Here is a 14,068-nt window from a genome sequence, read left to right as displayed (position 1 = left end):
GACCGGGAGATAGTCCATGTGCAGTGTGCTTCTCTGGTTCGGTGTTCCCCCGAACCGGCTCCTTGCTTTTACCGTGAGCCCCGGAAGGGTCTGCGGTGAGTTGCAAGGGCCGTGGAGTTGCCGTCAGGATCTCTTCGTATGTGAGGGCTTCCGGGAGAACACTTTCAATTGTTCTCATGTACTGCAAAATAGGAGTGTTCCTGGGTGTTGGCATATGTCATCTCTTCCGGCCTCCGCCCAAGAGGGCCCAGCAACACTCCTCGGAGAGTGTCATTCACAATTGCTGATATTAGCGAGAAAACCTCCTCCCAATCAAACGAAGTTCTGCAATTTGGTGAGCTGGCTTTTCCCGAGTTCCCTCGCTTTGGTTTTGTACTCCTATCTTGATCCTTGGAATTGTCTGAGTCGTCCCATCCGCGGATTAAACGCCAGAAGGCTGAGCCTCCGGAGTAGGCGCCAATTCTAGCGCCGTCCTTCTCATCCAGTTTGACTAATTTGAAAACCGCTTTGAAAAATCGAGGCTAGCACTCCTTCGACGCCTTTTCCCCGGCTCCGATGGCCATGTTTAGGGCGGCATATTGGGGCAGGGTGTTATTGTCATGATAGTAAATTGACATTATGCCTGGCGCCACATCGGTGTTTTCATCCAGATGGCAGACTTCTATTATCTATATCTGATCAAATTCAGTCATTAGCATCGCCTCGCATGCTTGCATCATCGATAAGATGCAATGGCTCGACGCTATCCTAGGTACCTGCTAGAGGTGTAATTTAGATGCTTAAGTTCGACCGAAATGTCCCATGTAACCTCTGATGCCTATCAACGTAGAGCAATCCAGACTATGGGTTGTAATACAAATCTTCGCAGTGAAGTTTCTGCGCCGGATTTGCTCTCGGTGTAGCGGTTGCTTCGTCGGAACTCTCAGGAGTGTCGTCTTAATCGCGTTCCTAGCCGCCGCCTGCTGGTCGGAAATTAGTTCGGAATTTTAGCTGCTGGTTGTCAAGAGTGGCGCAGGTTGCAGATTAACATGGTGTGATGGGCCTATGAAGAAGGACATAGGGTTTAACACCGAGGTTGATCTTCTATGTTCTGGTGATACAGCCAGAGGACCCTTCAAGATATCGTAAACATAGCGGTGGTAGTTTTCGTACTGGGTTTCCAGTGGCGATATGTCACGGTTTGTGTATCGTCTGGGACCAGATATGTCTAAGGTGATTCGTATGGGAAGGGGCGAAATTTATCCATTTGCGAATAAATCACACAAGCGCAATACCTGTTTCACTATATTAGCAAGAAAGATAGAGTAGTATAGACCATCTACTTACCATTTATGAACTTGGGTAGCAAAGACACACTGGGTGTCATCTTCATCGCTACGCATGTAGCCAACTATTCCGATCCATATGAAGAAGCGCATTATGCTTTGGACTTCGTGATTAGCCACGAACGCAGACAGCGTTCTTTGGGAAACTCTGGAATAAATAGTTCAAATCCCGATAGGGCCAACTTATCACAAGGAATTTGAGCTTTGAGTTTGACCGCATCTCTTTTTGGATAGAACTCCTCTAGGATATCAACTATTAAAGCTCTGCCACTTTTTTCACATTCATCCGGAGCATCTAGGAACGCTACATCCTGCCGCAAGCTTGGAAGCCATGGGTCGGAACAATAACTATTATATCTTGTTGAAATATTCCTTGATGCTATCAGATATTATAAGCCGTTTCTTGGGTGCAAATAACTCTGGTAGCCGTTTATACCCCAAAGTCGCATGTATTATGTCTGGTCGATCTATGTAAGCAAAACGGCCGTTTGCAAGTAGCCGTGAGGTTGACGGACACCCCCCTATCCGCAGTTTGCGATATTTCCTGGGTCTCAAGAGTACATTAATCCATGACCTATCGGCTTCCTTTTCTGATGTAATTTGGTAAATCTATCTCTGTACCGAGGGAAAAAATTTGGTCGATCTGGATACCCATTTGCCCCTCGACATGGTGAGACAACTGTGTCCCGGTGAGCTTTAGCTTGTGGGTAAAGCTGTGTGGGGTATGCTGATCGCCCACGTTGAGGGTTTCCAGGGCCTGCTCGACAAGGTCTTGTCCTCACAGCGCATAAGCTGTTTGAGTGCATGACTTAGTCACATATGTTCGGTCGCTGCCCGGCGAAGCACGCTTGCAGTCACCTTTTGCCCAGTTGGGCATTGTTCGATGGTAGTACATTCAACAACCATTAGCAAACAGTTATTCACACCCGTAATTTGGCAAGTCGTAAGTAAGTGGCTTAAAGTAGTATTTGGTGAGTTCACTTGTTCCCTAGAACGAGTCGGTACCAGTCACACCAGTGCTTCCAAACCCGACGTCTCTCAAATCCCGTTCCGGGTGCACCTGAGTTCATGAAGGCTTCCAATCCTTGTACATCAGACACCTCATCTAGATCCACTGAGAGCGATCTTCTCGCGGATAGGGCAAACGTGTTGGGAGACGGGCTCTTGTCCTGAACATTCGAGTTTTCACCCATCACAATTCCAAAGACGTTTTAAAAGACAGGAAAATCAAATAGCTAATATCATAAACGATAGCACTCTTGAGCCCCGGGGGTGGTGATAGTATCAAAGGGAGATGGAAGAATACATATGTATCAGTAATTCAACTGAGTAAGCGATAGACGCAGACAAACAGGACAGGAACGAATATCAAACTTAAACGTTGCTTCAATTTGAAGGTGGTGCACGCGCCTATACCTGCTACCACAACTGAAGAAGTACACCCAGCCCAGTGGGAAGCCATCGGATAACAGCTTTATTCGGCAGTAAGATTCTCTTGATTGTGCGAGAAAAGCAGGCTCGGACCTTGAGCCGCGGGATCTGGATTTGTGCGCCGCTCAACTCATCAGGGAGTTTTCAAGCCAAGTCATGGAACTGGGAGGCAAAGCCTGTTATCTGTAGCGGTTTCCGTTTGTTGGTGTCTTAAGGGAAGTCGTTGACAACTTCAACTGAAGGACTCGGCAGAGCTAGAAAGCCATTGAACTTTCTCTATCATTGGGGGTTTTTCATTTGTCTCGTGCTGCCGATGGAATCTCTTGACATCATCGGGGAACGAGTTTTAGGGATACGTCATTGTCTTGCACGCAGGATTTGCGCACTCTGATGCGGATTTGGCTTCTGTCTTGTGGAATCCTTGGTAAGGGCCACGCAGAGGTGCAAGTGTCCACGGGTGCCTTCATCGAGGAACAGAATGTATGGTGCCTCGTCGCCTGAGACATTCCACGAGATAGTGCGGGAGAGCCATCAGCACCTGCTGAGGGGCGATTTGGCTCGACAGTGTTAAATTCAAGCTTAAAGGGCGCCCCTGTGACGCAAGACTTTGACCCATGGTTAACCAAACTTGATGAAACAAAGCAAAGCAGACGAAGATGTGCCGATGAGCTCAGGTAGCTGCGTAACTTAGAGACATGCGGGGGCTGCAGGGGCTATGAATGATCTGTCATCTTCCAGGATGTCCGACTTTCAAGGATACCTTGAAAGATCGATATTATGTCTGAGGAAAATGGAATCACGTAGCGCTGCTACAGCTTTATAAGTGAACGGACGATTGGAACAGGCCACTGCGCATATGGAAACAGTAGCCAAATGGCTTCTCGGGATCATCTTAGCATTCGGTGCTTCGAAGAAAGAATGGTAGCGGTTAGGATCAGGTGTATCACGGAAGGGTCCAAAGATCTGTGGATCGAGAAGGGCGAGAAGGTAAAAAGAGGATTCAAAGGAAGAGATATGGAGAGAAAGGGGCGGGGGAAAGGCCAATACTACTATACCGTGAATATTCTGCTCATAGCTCCATTCACAGGGCAGCCACGAGGATTTCAATATTAACTTCGGATTGCTGATAGAAACCGTCCAGATTGAATTCTCTGCACTCAGCAAGAGGCTATGTTGTGTCCATGAAGTAGAGGTGAGGAACTATTGGAGCACAGAAGAGGCAGAAGAAGAGGAGGAGAAGGAGAAGGAGGAGGAATAAATGGCCATGGAACGGACGCATACATCCTCTATATTGAATATATATTCTCAATTGTGAACCCCATTTCTTCCCAACGAGCATTAACCCTATCTTTAATATCGTCTGGGTACGAATGTTCAAAGTCACCCGTCTCCCAGTCCGGACCATCCTTATATTCACTCGGTAATAGTGCATCAGATAAAACCTTTCCCCCTTTCACGGGATTCCCATTACCATGAGCCATATAGGGAATAAGTAGGAATGCCAGGCAGTCTTCGAAAATGTATTCATCAGTGCCGGGACGGCATCTTGTGCAAAAATCCCGCATTACATCCTGGAAGTTGTAAACATCTATATCTTCACCTACGAGGATGACTCGGTGAATTGTAAGACCGCATCTGTGATGGAAAATAAAATCCCCAAGCGAGGTACAAAACTGGGAAGGGTTGGTGTTCATTGCTCGCAGTCGGGCCGTATCTATCTGCAGAGCAACCCAGGTAACTTGAGACTCGAATGGAGTCATCGCTTCAAGAACAGGAAACCCGTGATTTTGACATCGTTGGCGGATTTCAGCGGCCGCTAGAGGACCGACTATCGTGTGCTATATGGTATTCATGGGCTAGGGGAGGTTAAGAATGAGGGGCTACCAACCGTTTCGTCTGTGACTCGGCCGGGACATGACACCGGCAATATGGCATTGTCTCGAAATGTGATGGTGTCAACTCTTGCACAGGGACTCTTATTACTCTAGCCAGGGTACACGTATCTGACATTATTAAACATACTCAAAATCAGGGCACTTGGGTAGAGACTCACCCATGCATCTCTCCAAACGGCCCTTCTAATACACAGTCGTCAGGATCAGACGAGATAGTTCCCTCGAACACTATCTCAGAGTTCGCAGGGACTAACAGATCATTTTTCTCGCATTTCACGACATCAATAGCATGACCGGTCATAGCCCCGACATATTCACCTTCACTGCAACCGTCCGGTAGTGGCATGCCGGCAGCCATGATGGCCGCAGGAGGCACGCCCATGGCTAGTGCCCAGGGCATATCCTTCCCCTCGGCCTTCCACTATTGTTGAATCTGCCAGATGTGCTGTGGCTTTGCTATTAGAAGGCCAAGCTGATCTGCTCCAGTGATCATCCCACGTGCGATAGACCAATTAGTTCACGACCCGTCGGGAGACTTGAAAATATTCATCCCGTAGGTTTGAATGTATTTGCCCCCATCAGCTCTGTGAAGCCATGGTGCTGGTAGCTGGGTAAGATCGAATTCTTCTTTCCGGAGAATGTTCTCTTTGCATGGCCCCCAAGCGACAACTATAGGGGGAATTGGAGGTGACTGCTTTGCGGAAAGCACCTTATCAATAATGGCTTTCATCCCGCATGACGGCGGCAGGCCTAGATGACGCGCAAGACGCCCATATCTCTGCGTAGAATCAGAGCGGAGGGGGTTAGGTGCCCCCAGCATTCGAAATTAATGACCTTGCTTACCCAGGGGACTTTTGAAAAGGGGCGCCTTGTCATCTGTTTCGCACACTTTGCGGATGATGGCGCCAACCTCTAGATACGGGTCGACTTCCGACTCGATTTCAACCAAGTCATTATCTTCTCGTATGGTGTCGACATAAGAGCGAAAGTTCATATGAGGAAGATCTTAAACTTGTGATTGATGTGATTGATAGTCACCCATATTTCCTTGAAAGCCACAACATGATATTCATGATTGACACACTATAGACTAGTTCATTCGAAAATATATCAGCAGGAATCATGTATTGGCGGATAACAAAATACTAACTTCGACTTCTTAGATGAGCCAACAACCCAAACCACCAGCATCAACTCTGCATCTCCACTGCCTTTGTGAGTATTGCCAAATTCGGAAATCGAGTGGACCATTGAATGAAGCAATTGTTCGCTGTAATGCGCATTGCAAAAAAAAAATTGCATTACGGACCGGTACGTCAGGACTTGGCAAGGAAGGTTCACTCCAGATCCACTCGGACCCACTACCGACATGCCTTGGGATTCGCTTGCCGGTATGTTAACTATCACAAGACCATCTACCTGGCGTTACCGCGTAACTGAAGAAATAGAGTTAAAGTTGTGAGATGCATATTCTTGTTTGTGATATAATGGACATGGAAGGGTTGCCCGATGCGCCTCGACCAAAAGGAATCTCGGGTAGGTAAGGACGAGGTTTATTTGTAATGGGGAAATCGAGTGAGAAGCGCCCATCCGTTTTCGCAAGTGTTTTGAGTTATAGGGTCATTTACGTGTAAACGAGTGTTTGTTAGGAAGTTCGCAGGGAGAGTGAGAGCTTAAATTTTAGTTGTCTCTAATGATGTGTGTTTCTTCAGTGGTGGACAGGCATCTGAACACCTAGAAGCTATAGACTTACGCCCTTCCTAGGCGACCGAATTGTTGCATAGACCTATCACAACCACCAAACAAAAAGAATGTCAACCGGTAAGTGCTCAGTCCACCTGAGTGCTAGTAGCGTCTCCTCACTGACATCAAAGCCTATAGACTGGATTATCGACAGCGGCTACCTCCCCCGATCTATCCTGCGAATGGGAATTCGAAGACTAATAGCCCAAAGAGCAGCCGAGATCACCGCGCCATCTCGAGAAGCTGCTTACGAGAGAAAAATGAAATTTGTCTCAGACCTGCGAGAGATGCCAATTGCCATCGAGACGGAAGCCGCGAACGCCCAGCATTACGAGGTCGGCACCGAATTCCTCGCCCACTTTCTAGGCCCTAGACTAAAATATTCGTGCCCTTTGTATGCTGAGCCATCGACTAGTCTGGCTGAGGCGGAAGAGGCGATGCTAGAACTATATGTTGAGAGGGCCGATGTTGAGGATGGAATGGCAATTTTGGACATCGGGTGAGTTCTGGCTTCTCTGACTGAGAAATTTTTGAACAGTGCTAAGTCTCGACATGGTAGTTGCGGATGGGGTAGTGTGTCCATATATCTAGCGCAGAAGTTCCCAAAAGCGCAGGTAACCGCTCTGTCAAACTCACAAACTCAGGGAGATTTTATCACGAAGCGAGCGAAAGAGTTGGGAATTGCAAATATTACTAATGTTGTCGCCAATGTCGTAGATCATGAGTTCATTGCATCTTCTTTTGATCGTGCCATTTCCATTGAAGTCAGTACATATCCCCATGCCTCTATTGTAGGGGCATAGAGAGTAAGGAAACTAACTAAATGTATAGTGCTTTGAGCACATGAAGAATTATGAGAAGTTACTGGCAAAAGTATCAGGCGCTCTGAAACCGTCGGGAAAGCTTTTCGTGCAGATCCTATCACATAAGGACTCCCCATATCACTTCGAGCTAGACGATGGTTGGATGAGCAAGTACTTCTTTACCGGGGGGACAATGCCATCTGCAGACCTCTTCCTCTACTTTCAGGATAACTTGCGTGTCAAACGCCAATGGTGGATATCCGGGAAGAATTATGCTAGGGCCTGTCAGGTAAGGTGACCATCCAAGAATGATCACAATAAATAGTAGCGTCCCACATTCCACGCCCGCGGCTAACCGATCTCTACTCAGCAATGGCTAGAAAACTGGCTTCGGGACGGAAAGGATTTCTGGCCGCATTTGGTTTCGATGTATGGCAAAGAGGATGCTTCAAAGTGGTATTATCGTTGGCAGGTGTATTTCATGGCATGCGAGGAGTTGTTTGCTTATGAGGATGGTGAGACCTGGGGCCTCAGCCAATATTTATTTGAGAAGTAGGAAAGTCTAGAAATAATGCGGAATATTCTGAATGATCCTCTTTGTCTTTCCGTGAATTTAACAGCCGAACTTCGTTTATTTCAGGGATTAGCAGTCAAATAGATCAATAAAAGCTTCATTTCAACACGTCCTGCTTTGCTGTATATCTCAATGTGTCTTCACTCGTTTCCCAATTTGAATATCCCTCGAGGCCAAGATTTCCAGGATCCAGACCACCCAGGTCAAGGCAAAATGTAACACTTGAAAACAGAGCCGTAACAAAACCATCGACCGTGTTAACTCTGGTACCTTGCCTCTGCTGAGTTCACTATCAACAAGCTTAAACGGCAGCTTAGCACCCAGCTGCTCAACAGCCACCTTGGAGCCGCTAGTGAAAGCATCTTCGTGAAACCCGAATTTTGTCCAACCCCCTGCGTAACTAATTCCGCGTGTTCCTTGTATCCCAGATAGTAGGGACTGGGCCTTCATAGCGCCAGCCGTTAGAAGAGGATGTGCATAGGAGTATGTTCCCTGGACGGTTGCTGGAGCTGGAGACCGGAGAGGGTTCAAGGTTACGAGTACATCTCCATACTTAGAAGTTGGGATGCCTTGCAGAATGTTCGAGTTGTAGGTAAGAGATGGCTGCGTGGAATCCTTGGTCGTTTGGTAGTTCCACGCCGACCAGGTCTTGCGATTCTGCGGCATAAAAGCGGTGTCTGAGTGCAAGACGGCTGTGTTCTGAGACGTTTCAAACTCGGACAGAATTTCTCGTTCCTTGTTAGTCGCAGAGTGAGATATAAGGGACAGCGCTTCTGGTGCGTGTGTTGCTACAATAGCATGATCATATTTTTTCTTAACTCCTTGTTCAGTGGTGAGCAACACTTGACCGGATAAATCATTGGTGACTGATCGGATCGGCGTGTTGAGATGCACCCGGTCGGAAGGAATATCGGCAAGAACCGCATCTATATAGGACCGAGCTTTGTTTTTAAGCGTAAGCCATGGCGGACGGACAGAGAACGTATCGATCAAGTGATGATTCCACCTATAGCAAATAGTTATCAACAGTGGAACAGGCGTTTGAGGGATTGACACATAGGCATACATAAACAGGACTAGTGTAATCACAGGGAAATCCGAAAAACATTTGTCTGGACTCGTACTCCAAATGGCAGCGGTCATGGGAATGAGATAATTGTCCCTGAAATGTGGAGAGTAACCTTCATCATCCAGGTACTGACCAACACTAAGGTTATCAATAGGAGATGTCTGCTCATCTCGTAAAAGGTCTAGTGCAAACAAGTTGAATCGGAGTATGTCGAAGAGCATTCGCCACATTTGCCAGGAGAATAAGTTGCTTCTTTGCGCGAAGACGGATGCCAGGGAATTTCCAGCCCATTCAAAGCGGCCCCAGTCTCGCGAAACACTGAAAGTCATTTCTGACTTCTCTGTGGGAATGTTTATTGCCTTGAGGAAGGATATAAAATTAGCTTTGATTGAGGTTAGCTTGGCCTTTTGAAGATTCGAAAATAGAACATCAACATACGGTAGGTGGCTGTATTCAGAACTATGAATCCAGTATCAACATATATTGTGTCTTTGCCTTTTCTGAATGCTACTGTGTTGCTGTGTCCCCCTAATCGGTTGTCTGCCTCATATATGTCGACCATGTGCGGCGAATGATTGTGCAACGCCCAAAGCGCAGCTACACCAGCAGCGCCACTTCCGACAATGGCAACACTTTTGCTGCAAAACAAGCTCATTAGTATGTTCTCTCAATGATTCATCCTTGATCTTGGATACCTTCTATGAGTTTTCATACTGGGGTTAGCTGATGCTGTTGGTTAGTGTTCATTGACTGACGTTTCGCAAATCCCATGAGAAGAATGATAATCGATATATTTACTGCGAGACACGGAAATTGTTTGGCAGAAAGTTCTCTATAGCGCGGAAAAATAGCACTAAGCGGATGAAAACTCCTGTGAGGACTTACCTAACCGTTGAAAAATATTCAATGTGGCTATGTATTGTTATGACATAATAATTCGGATATTCGTCGAATTGATAAAGTAGTTGAGAAACCGTTCCATTTCTGGAAAGAGCTTTATCATGTATGGGCTGAGTTTAATGTGGCAAGAAAAAATTTAACCTGATTAATGTGGAACTCCGGCCACCAGATCAAATTCAATCCCATTAAGTGCGGACTCAATAAATTGTGGTCCTAGAATACATTCAACAAAGGAAAAATGACTTTTTCAACGTTACAGTATGGGTGAGTTTGACATAACCCGAGGTCTTCTACTGGCTGCGAGAATGACATCTCCAAGAATACCCTCATGGAAGCCAGCTTGGCAGTAACTAAAATAGTACTATATTATACTGTGTTAGTAACATGCTTGTTCAAGCGCCGGGTCAGTCACTTACAATCCACCTCCGCCGGAAGGCCTCCATTTCAGCCTCTGGCCTTAGGCCGTGTTCATGGAGAAAAGATGCCTTGATTGATGGCCAATTGGAGACAAAACTTCCCTTCCATAGCCGGAGCGCTTTGACGTAGTTCTCCCCGATCTCTTCCAGACTATCGAGCTCTAAGGTCTGTTCAGAGCTACGGCTCAGCGAGTTGACTAGCTCTGTGTTGCATGGTAGATATCCTCCTGGGAAAATGTACTTGTCGAGGAAGTTATCGAGAGTTTTCGGCTGAGAGTGGAGCTGACTTGACATTAGAGCGACAAATTAAACTAGTCATTGGGGATATACCTACCTTCTCCATGAATGTGATGGATTGTATGACGATCCTCCCGTCAGTCGGATTAAGCAGATTGTGCAAAGTGCGAAAGAACTCATCAATGTACTCCTTGCCGACAGCTTCAATCATTTCAACGGAAATAATCCTATCAAACCCGTCCTCCGGTCGTTGGATTTTTCTGTAGTCGCATAAGCGATAATGAATCTCATTTTCGCATGATTGCGCCTTGATGAGCTCCTCTCCTAGAGATTTTTGCTCGATCGAAAGGGTCACTACTGTCACTCGGCAACCTGTCAGACGCACAGCCTCCATGGCTATGAAGCCCCATCCTCCTCCAATATCAAGGACATGGTCCGTGGAGCGGATATCGGCCTTTTCAATAATATTGTGGGCTTTCCGTCGCTGGGCTGCTTCCAGTGGCTCATCGAGTGATTTCCAAATAGGACACGAGTAACACATATCTTTAGAGAGAAAAGCCTTGAAAAGCTCATTCGATGTGTCATAGTGGAAGCTGGCGTTTTGTAGAGCATTCTCTGTATCATTGATCCTTTTTGTCACTTGGTTCCAGAGGCGCAGCGGCTGCTGGACCATAGAGTTAACGGTTCCCAGTGAGGCCCAATTACGAATGTAGATCTAGACATGCAATGTCAGTATCGATTGTTATATCCAATTGGGTAAGAAGCGTACCCTGAAGAGAGAAACTAGGTCAGAACATTCGATGCTTTGAAGCATGTATGCCTCTGCTACTCCCTGGAGCAAGACAACTAGTCAGATATAACGCGTCGAATTAGATTGAAAGCACGCACGATGTCAAGGTTTTGACACAACTTCAGCCAAAGACTAGGGTTATCATTGACAACCACCATCGCCTTCAACTGGTCGGACTGCTGATTATCCCTGTCTCCAAATGTAACTGTCTTCGCCTTCCGCGAGCTGTTTGGATCGTTCAGATAAATTTCGATTGTTCCATGTTGAGTGTTATTCTCAAGCATTCGGAGGAGAGCATCCCTAACATAGGGAGCTGCGTAGTTCCCCAAACTAGCAAATATTGACTGCATTCTTCAAGCTGTACGGGCTAAACTGACAAGTGCATGTACATACATTCCTGGAGCTTTCAAACTGACCTCGCTATTAATAGATCAATGACTTAAATGACGTATGCCGAACCAGTAGTTAGTCCAAAGTTAACCTATAAATTAACAGGAATTCAATACGTAGTCTCCCCACCTCAAATATGTTGGTATTCTATCTTGCGCTGCGAATGGTTGGCTGATAGCTTCCTGGAGTTCTTAAGCATCTCCTTAGATATCTATAGTTAGTATCGGTAAACCTTCCAAAAAGCCACGAGTCGGGCCAAGGGAATGCAAGGAGTTGGAGCACAACTGTTTAGGCCGTATGTCATGACTATTCATCAGAATTATCTATTGCGTTTTGTACCTACTGGTCTCAACCGTGAGTGATCGTTCTTTCTCGTACCTTCAATGATTTTAAGTTCAACTGGTCAATTGCGTCCTTACTTTACCACTTAAAAAAAGCTACTACAGTATTTTGGTTGTTTTGAGAACAATACACATTATATAATAATTGAAACCCCTGTTGATAATGTATAAATGCCTACTCAAAATAGCATTCAAACAAACCGCACCACAACAGATAGTTTATTCAGAATATCCTGATCATCGCCCATAGCAGTGGTCCTAAGAAAAGCAACATTCCGACGTGAAGTGCTTGAGAGTGACGAGATATACCGGGGTGTGCTAATAGTGCGAATGCCAGCCTTATCCCATATTTGAATTGCAGCTTCATAGACCAGTGCGACAGCACGTACTGATCCAATACTGATATGCCAAACCGAGCAGGCGTTGAGCTCGAATTTGATCTAGTGATCTTGCGCAGCCAGAACAAGGGATAGAAGAAAGATGAGTAGGCAGTAGGAGTTGATGTCTTAGCTCTTCCATCCGAGTTGATTTTGCGACGGCAGGCACAAAGAAGTTCATGGAAGTCGGTCACCTCAACTAAGGGACTCTCTGGAAGCGATTCCAGCAATGAGATAGCTTCGGCTGTCTCGTTCATGGCGAGACAGGTAAAAAGCTCGGGGCTCTTCACTCGAATCTTCGTGAGAGGCACATTCCCCATGTAACAAGGAGAGGTGGGAGATGTCATTTCTATAATGGATAATCCAGATATTCCAGCTGGTTCGTATCGTACGACAAGTGGGAATGGTATCCTTTGCACAAGGGTTTCTAGATATTCTCGGAAAGATAATTCAAAGAGATATTCGGTACCATCGGCTCGGCGACTTATGCTACCCGGAAATGGTTGCGGTAGAGTCCACACTTTGAGGCTCTTCATAAAATATAACCTGGCAGCCTGGTAAGCAATGCGAGGAAAGGTCAAGAAGCCAATCCAGCCATGAAAGACAAGGAACCTGGTCTGTTGAAGTGTACTTCGTAAGTCAGAAGCTTTGATGCAATATCCCGTTGACCGTATGGTTGCTGTTAGCTTTATATCCCCGTTCGGCGTAGTGAGCATTATCCTAGCGTTAATTCTTTGATCACTGCAGGGTTCCAAAGGGTCGACTGTCGTCAACGAGTATGTGCCTGTTCTGTCGTTGAATGGAGACACGTGAAACTGTTTCTTCCATGTTGCGTGAAATCTCATAGGGTCTTTGATGCTTGACATGTCCGTACTTGACTTCATGTTGTTCTCTGACACACGGACTGCTGGCTGGCACAACGTGGGCTCTAGAAAGTACAAATGTCGCTCGTCAAAAGTGTTGTTTACTTCCACGATGATTGCAGCCAGACTTAGGTTCTGAGAATACAGATACCAAAAGGAGGCTGGGTTGAATGAGTAACCTAATACCCTTGGAGCTGTCAACAAAACAACATGGGGATAAGCATAAGTGCTGATGTTCTATGATACCACATTATTAGACTCGGCCAAGCTGTAGGCTTTGAAGTTCTCTCTGCTACATACCTGCTTATTCAAGTAAATATCAAGCTTGTGATTCAAGGTCGAATTTCTATCGCGGTGTAGATAGTCGGCTGCATCAATCCTAATCCCATTGCAGCCCAAATGACTAATTCGTTGATGGCTCGAAGGTTTGCTGTTCCACCGAACTGGGAATGCTACCCAGAGATAGGAATATTCGAAAGAGTGAATTGAGGGCCGCAGTCTGGTATGTTTTACTTTGCAAGGATAATATGTAATCTCCGGGATGTTGGCGAGATTTGTGACCCCAGAGCTTTCTTTTGAAGGCATCTCAGCGCCATACAGAGAGGTAACATGAAAGGCGTGCTAAATAGCCGCGGTTATGGTTATAAATATTCTCTTGGTACCAGTAAGAACATATCATGAAACAATAGTGATTGTTCGTCTAGTAGTTATTCTAAGCTAGAATTGGCTGCAGCACGCTCCAAGAACGTTAGCCTTTCACGGGGTCCAAAGCAGAAAGGCCCAGAAAGGGAGGTGTGCCACAAGGTTGATAAAAATAGTAACATAAAAAAGATTGTACTTAGATTATATACAGAAGAGGAAACAGTACATGAAAAAAAATTACAATACGAAAATCTCCAGTCCTATTATGATGA

General features: G+C 46.0%; 3 protein-coding genes across 3 annotated transcripts; 1 reads left to right on the top strand and 2 right to left on the bottom strand.

The window, feature by feature from the left end:
* Positions 1 to 4,740: 4,740 nt before the first annotated feature.
* Positions 4,741 to 5,645, bottom strand: KD926_001629 (UbiD family decarboxylase; the record flags this gene model as incomplete). The annotated part of the gene is made up of 4 exons (XM_053105197.1): positions 4,741 to 4,759; positions 4,810 to 5,072; positions 5,361 to 5,401; positions 5,495 to 5,645. 4 exons carry the CDS (start codon positions 5,643 to 5,645, stop codon positions 4,741 to 4,743), a joined length of 474 nt encoding a protein of 157 aa, XP_052951597.1.
* Positions 5,646 to 6,462: 817 nt separating this feature from the next.
* On the top strand, positions 6,463 to 7,753 carry KD926_001628 (SAM-dependent methyltransferase; the record flags this gene model as incomplete). The annotated part of the gene is made up of 5 exons (XM_053105196.1): positions 6,463 to 6,472; positions 6,533 to 6,893; positions 6,954 to 7,158; positions 7,226 to 7,486; positions 7,568 to 7,753. 5 exons carry the CDS (start codon positions 6,463 to 6,465, stop codon positions 7,751 to 7,753), a joined length of 1,023 nt encoding a protein of 340 aa, XP_052951596.1.
* Positions 7,754 to 7,900: 147 nt separating this feature from the next.
* Positions 7,901 to 12,638, bottom strand: KD926_001627 (amine oxidase; the record flags this gene model as incomplete). Its single annotated transcript, XM_053105195.1, has 9 exons — positions 7,901 to 8,777; positions 8,838 to 9,222; positions 9,279 to 9,478; positions 9,998 to 10,101; positions 10,157 to 10,438; positions 10,491 to 11,108; positions 11,163 to 11,225; positions 11,282 to 11,513; positions 12,304 to 12,638. The coding sequence occupies 9 exons, from the start codon at positions 12,636 to 12,638 to the stop codon at positions 7,901 to 7,903; spliced, it is 3,096 nt and encodes a 1,031-aa protein (XP_052951595.1).
* Positions 12,639 to 14,068: the final 1,430 nt, after the last annotated feature.

Source organism: Aspergillus affinis, assembly GCF_023601865.1.
Source record: "Aspergillus affinis strain CMG 70 chromosome Unknown NODE_132_length_96952_cov_88_517781, whole genome shotgun sequence".
Taxonomy (NCBI): domain Eukaryota; kingdom Fungi; phylum Ascomycota; class Eurotiomycetes; order Eurotiales; family Aspergillaceae; genus Aspergillus; species Aspergillus affinis.
The sequence above is the reverse complement of the archived record's forward strand: the minus strand, read 5'-3'. Positions and strand labels throughout refer to the sequence as shown.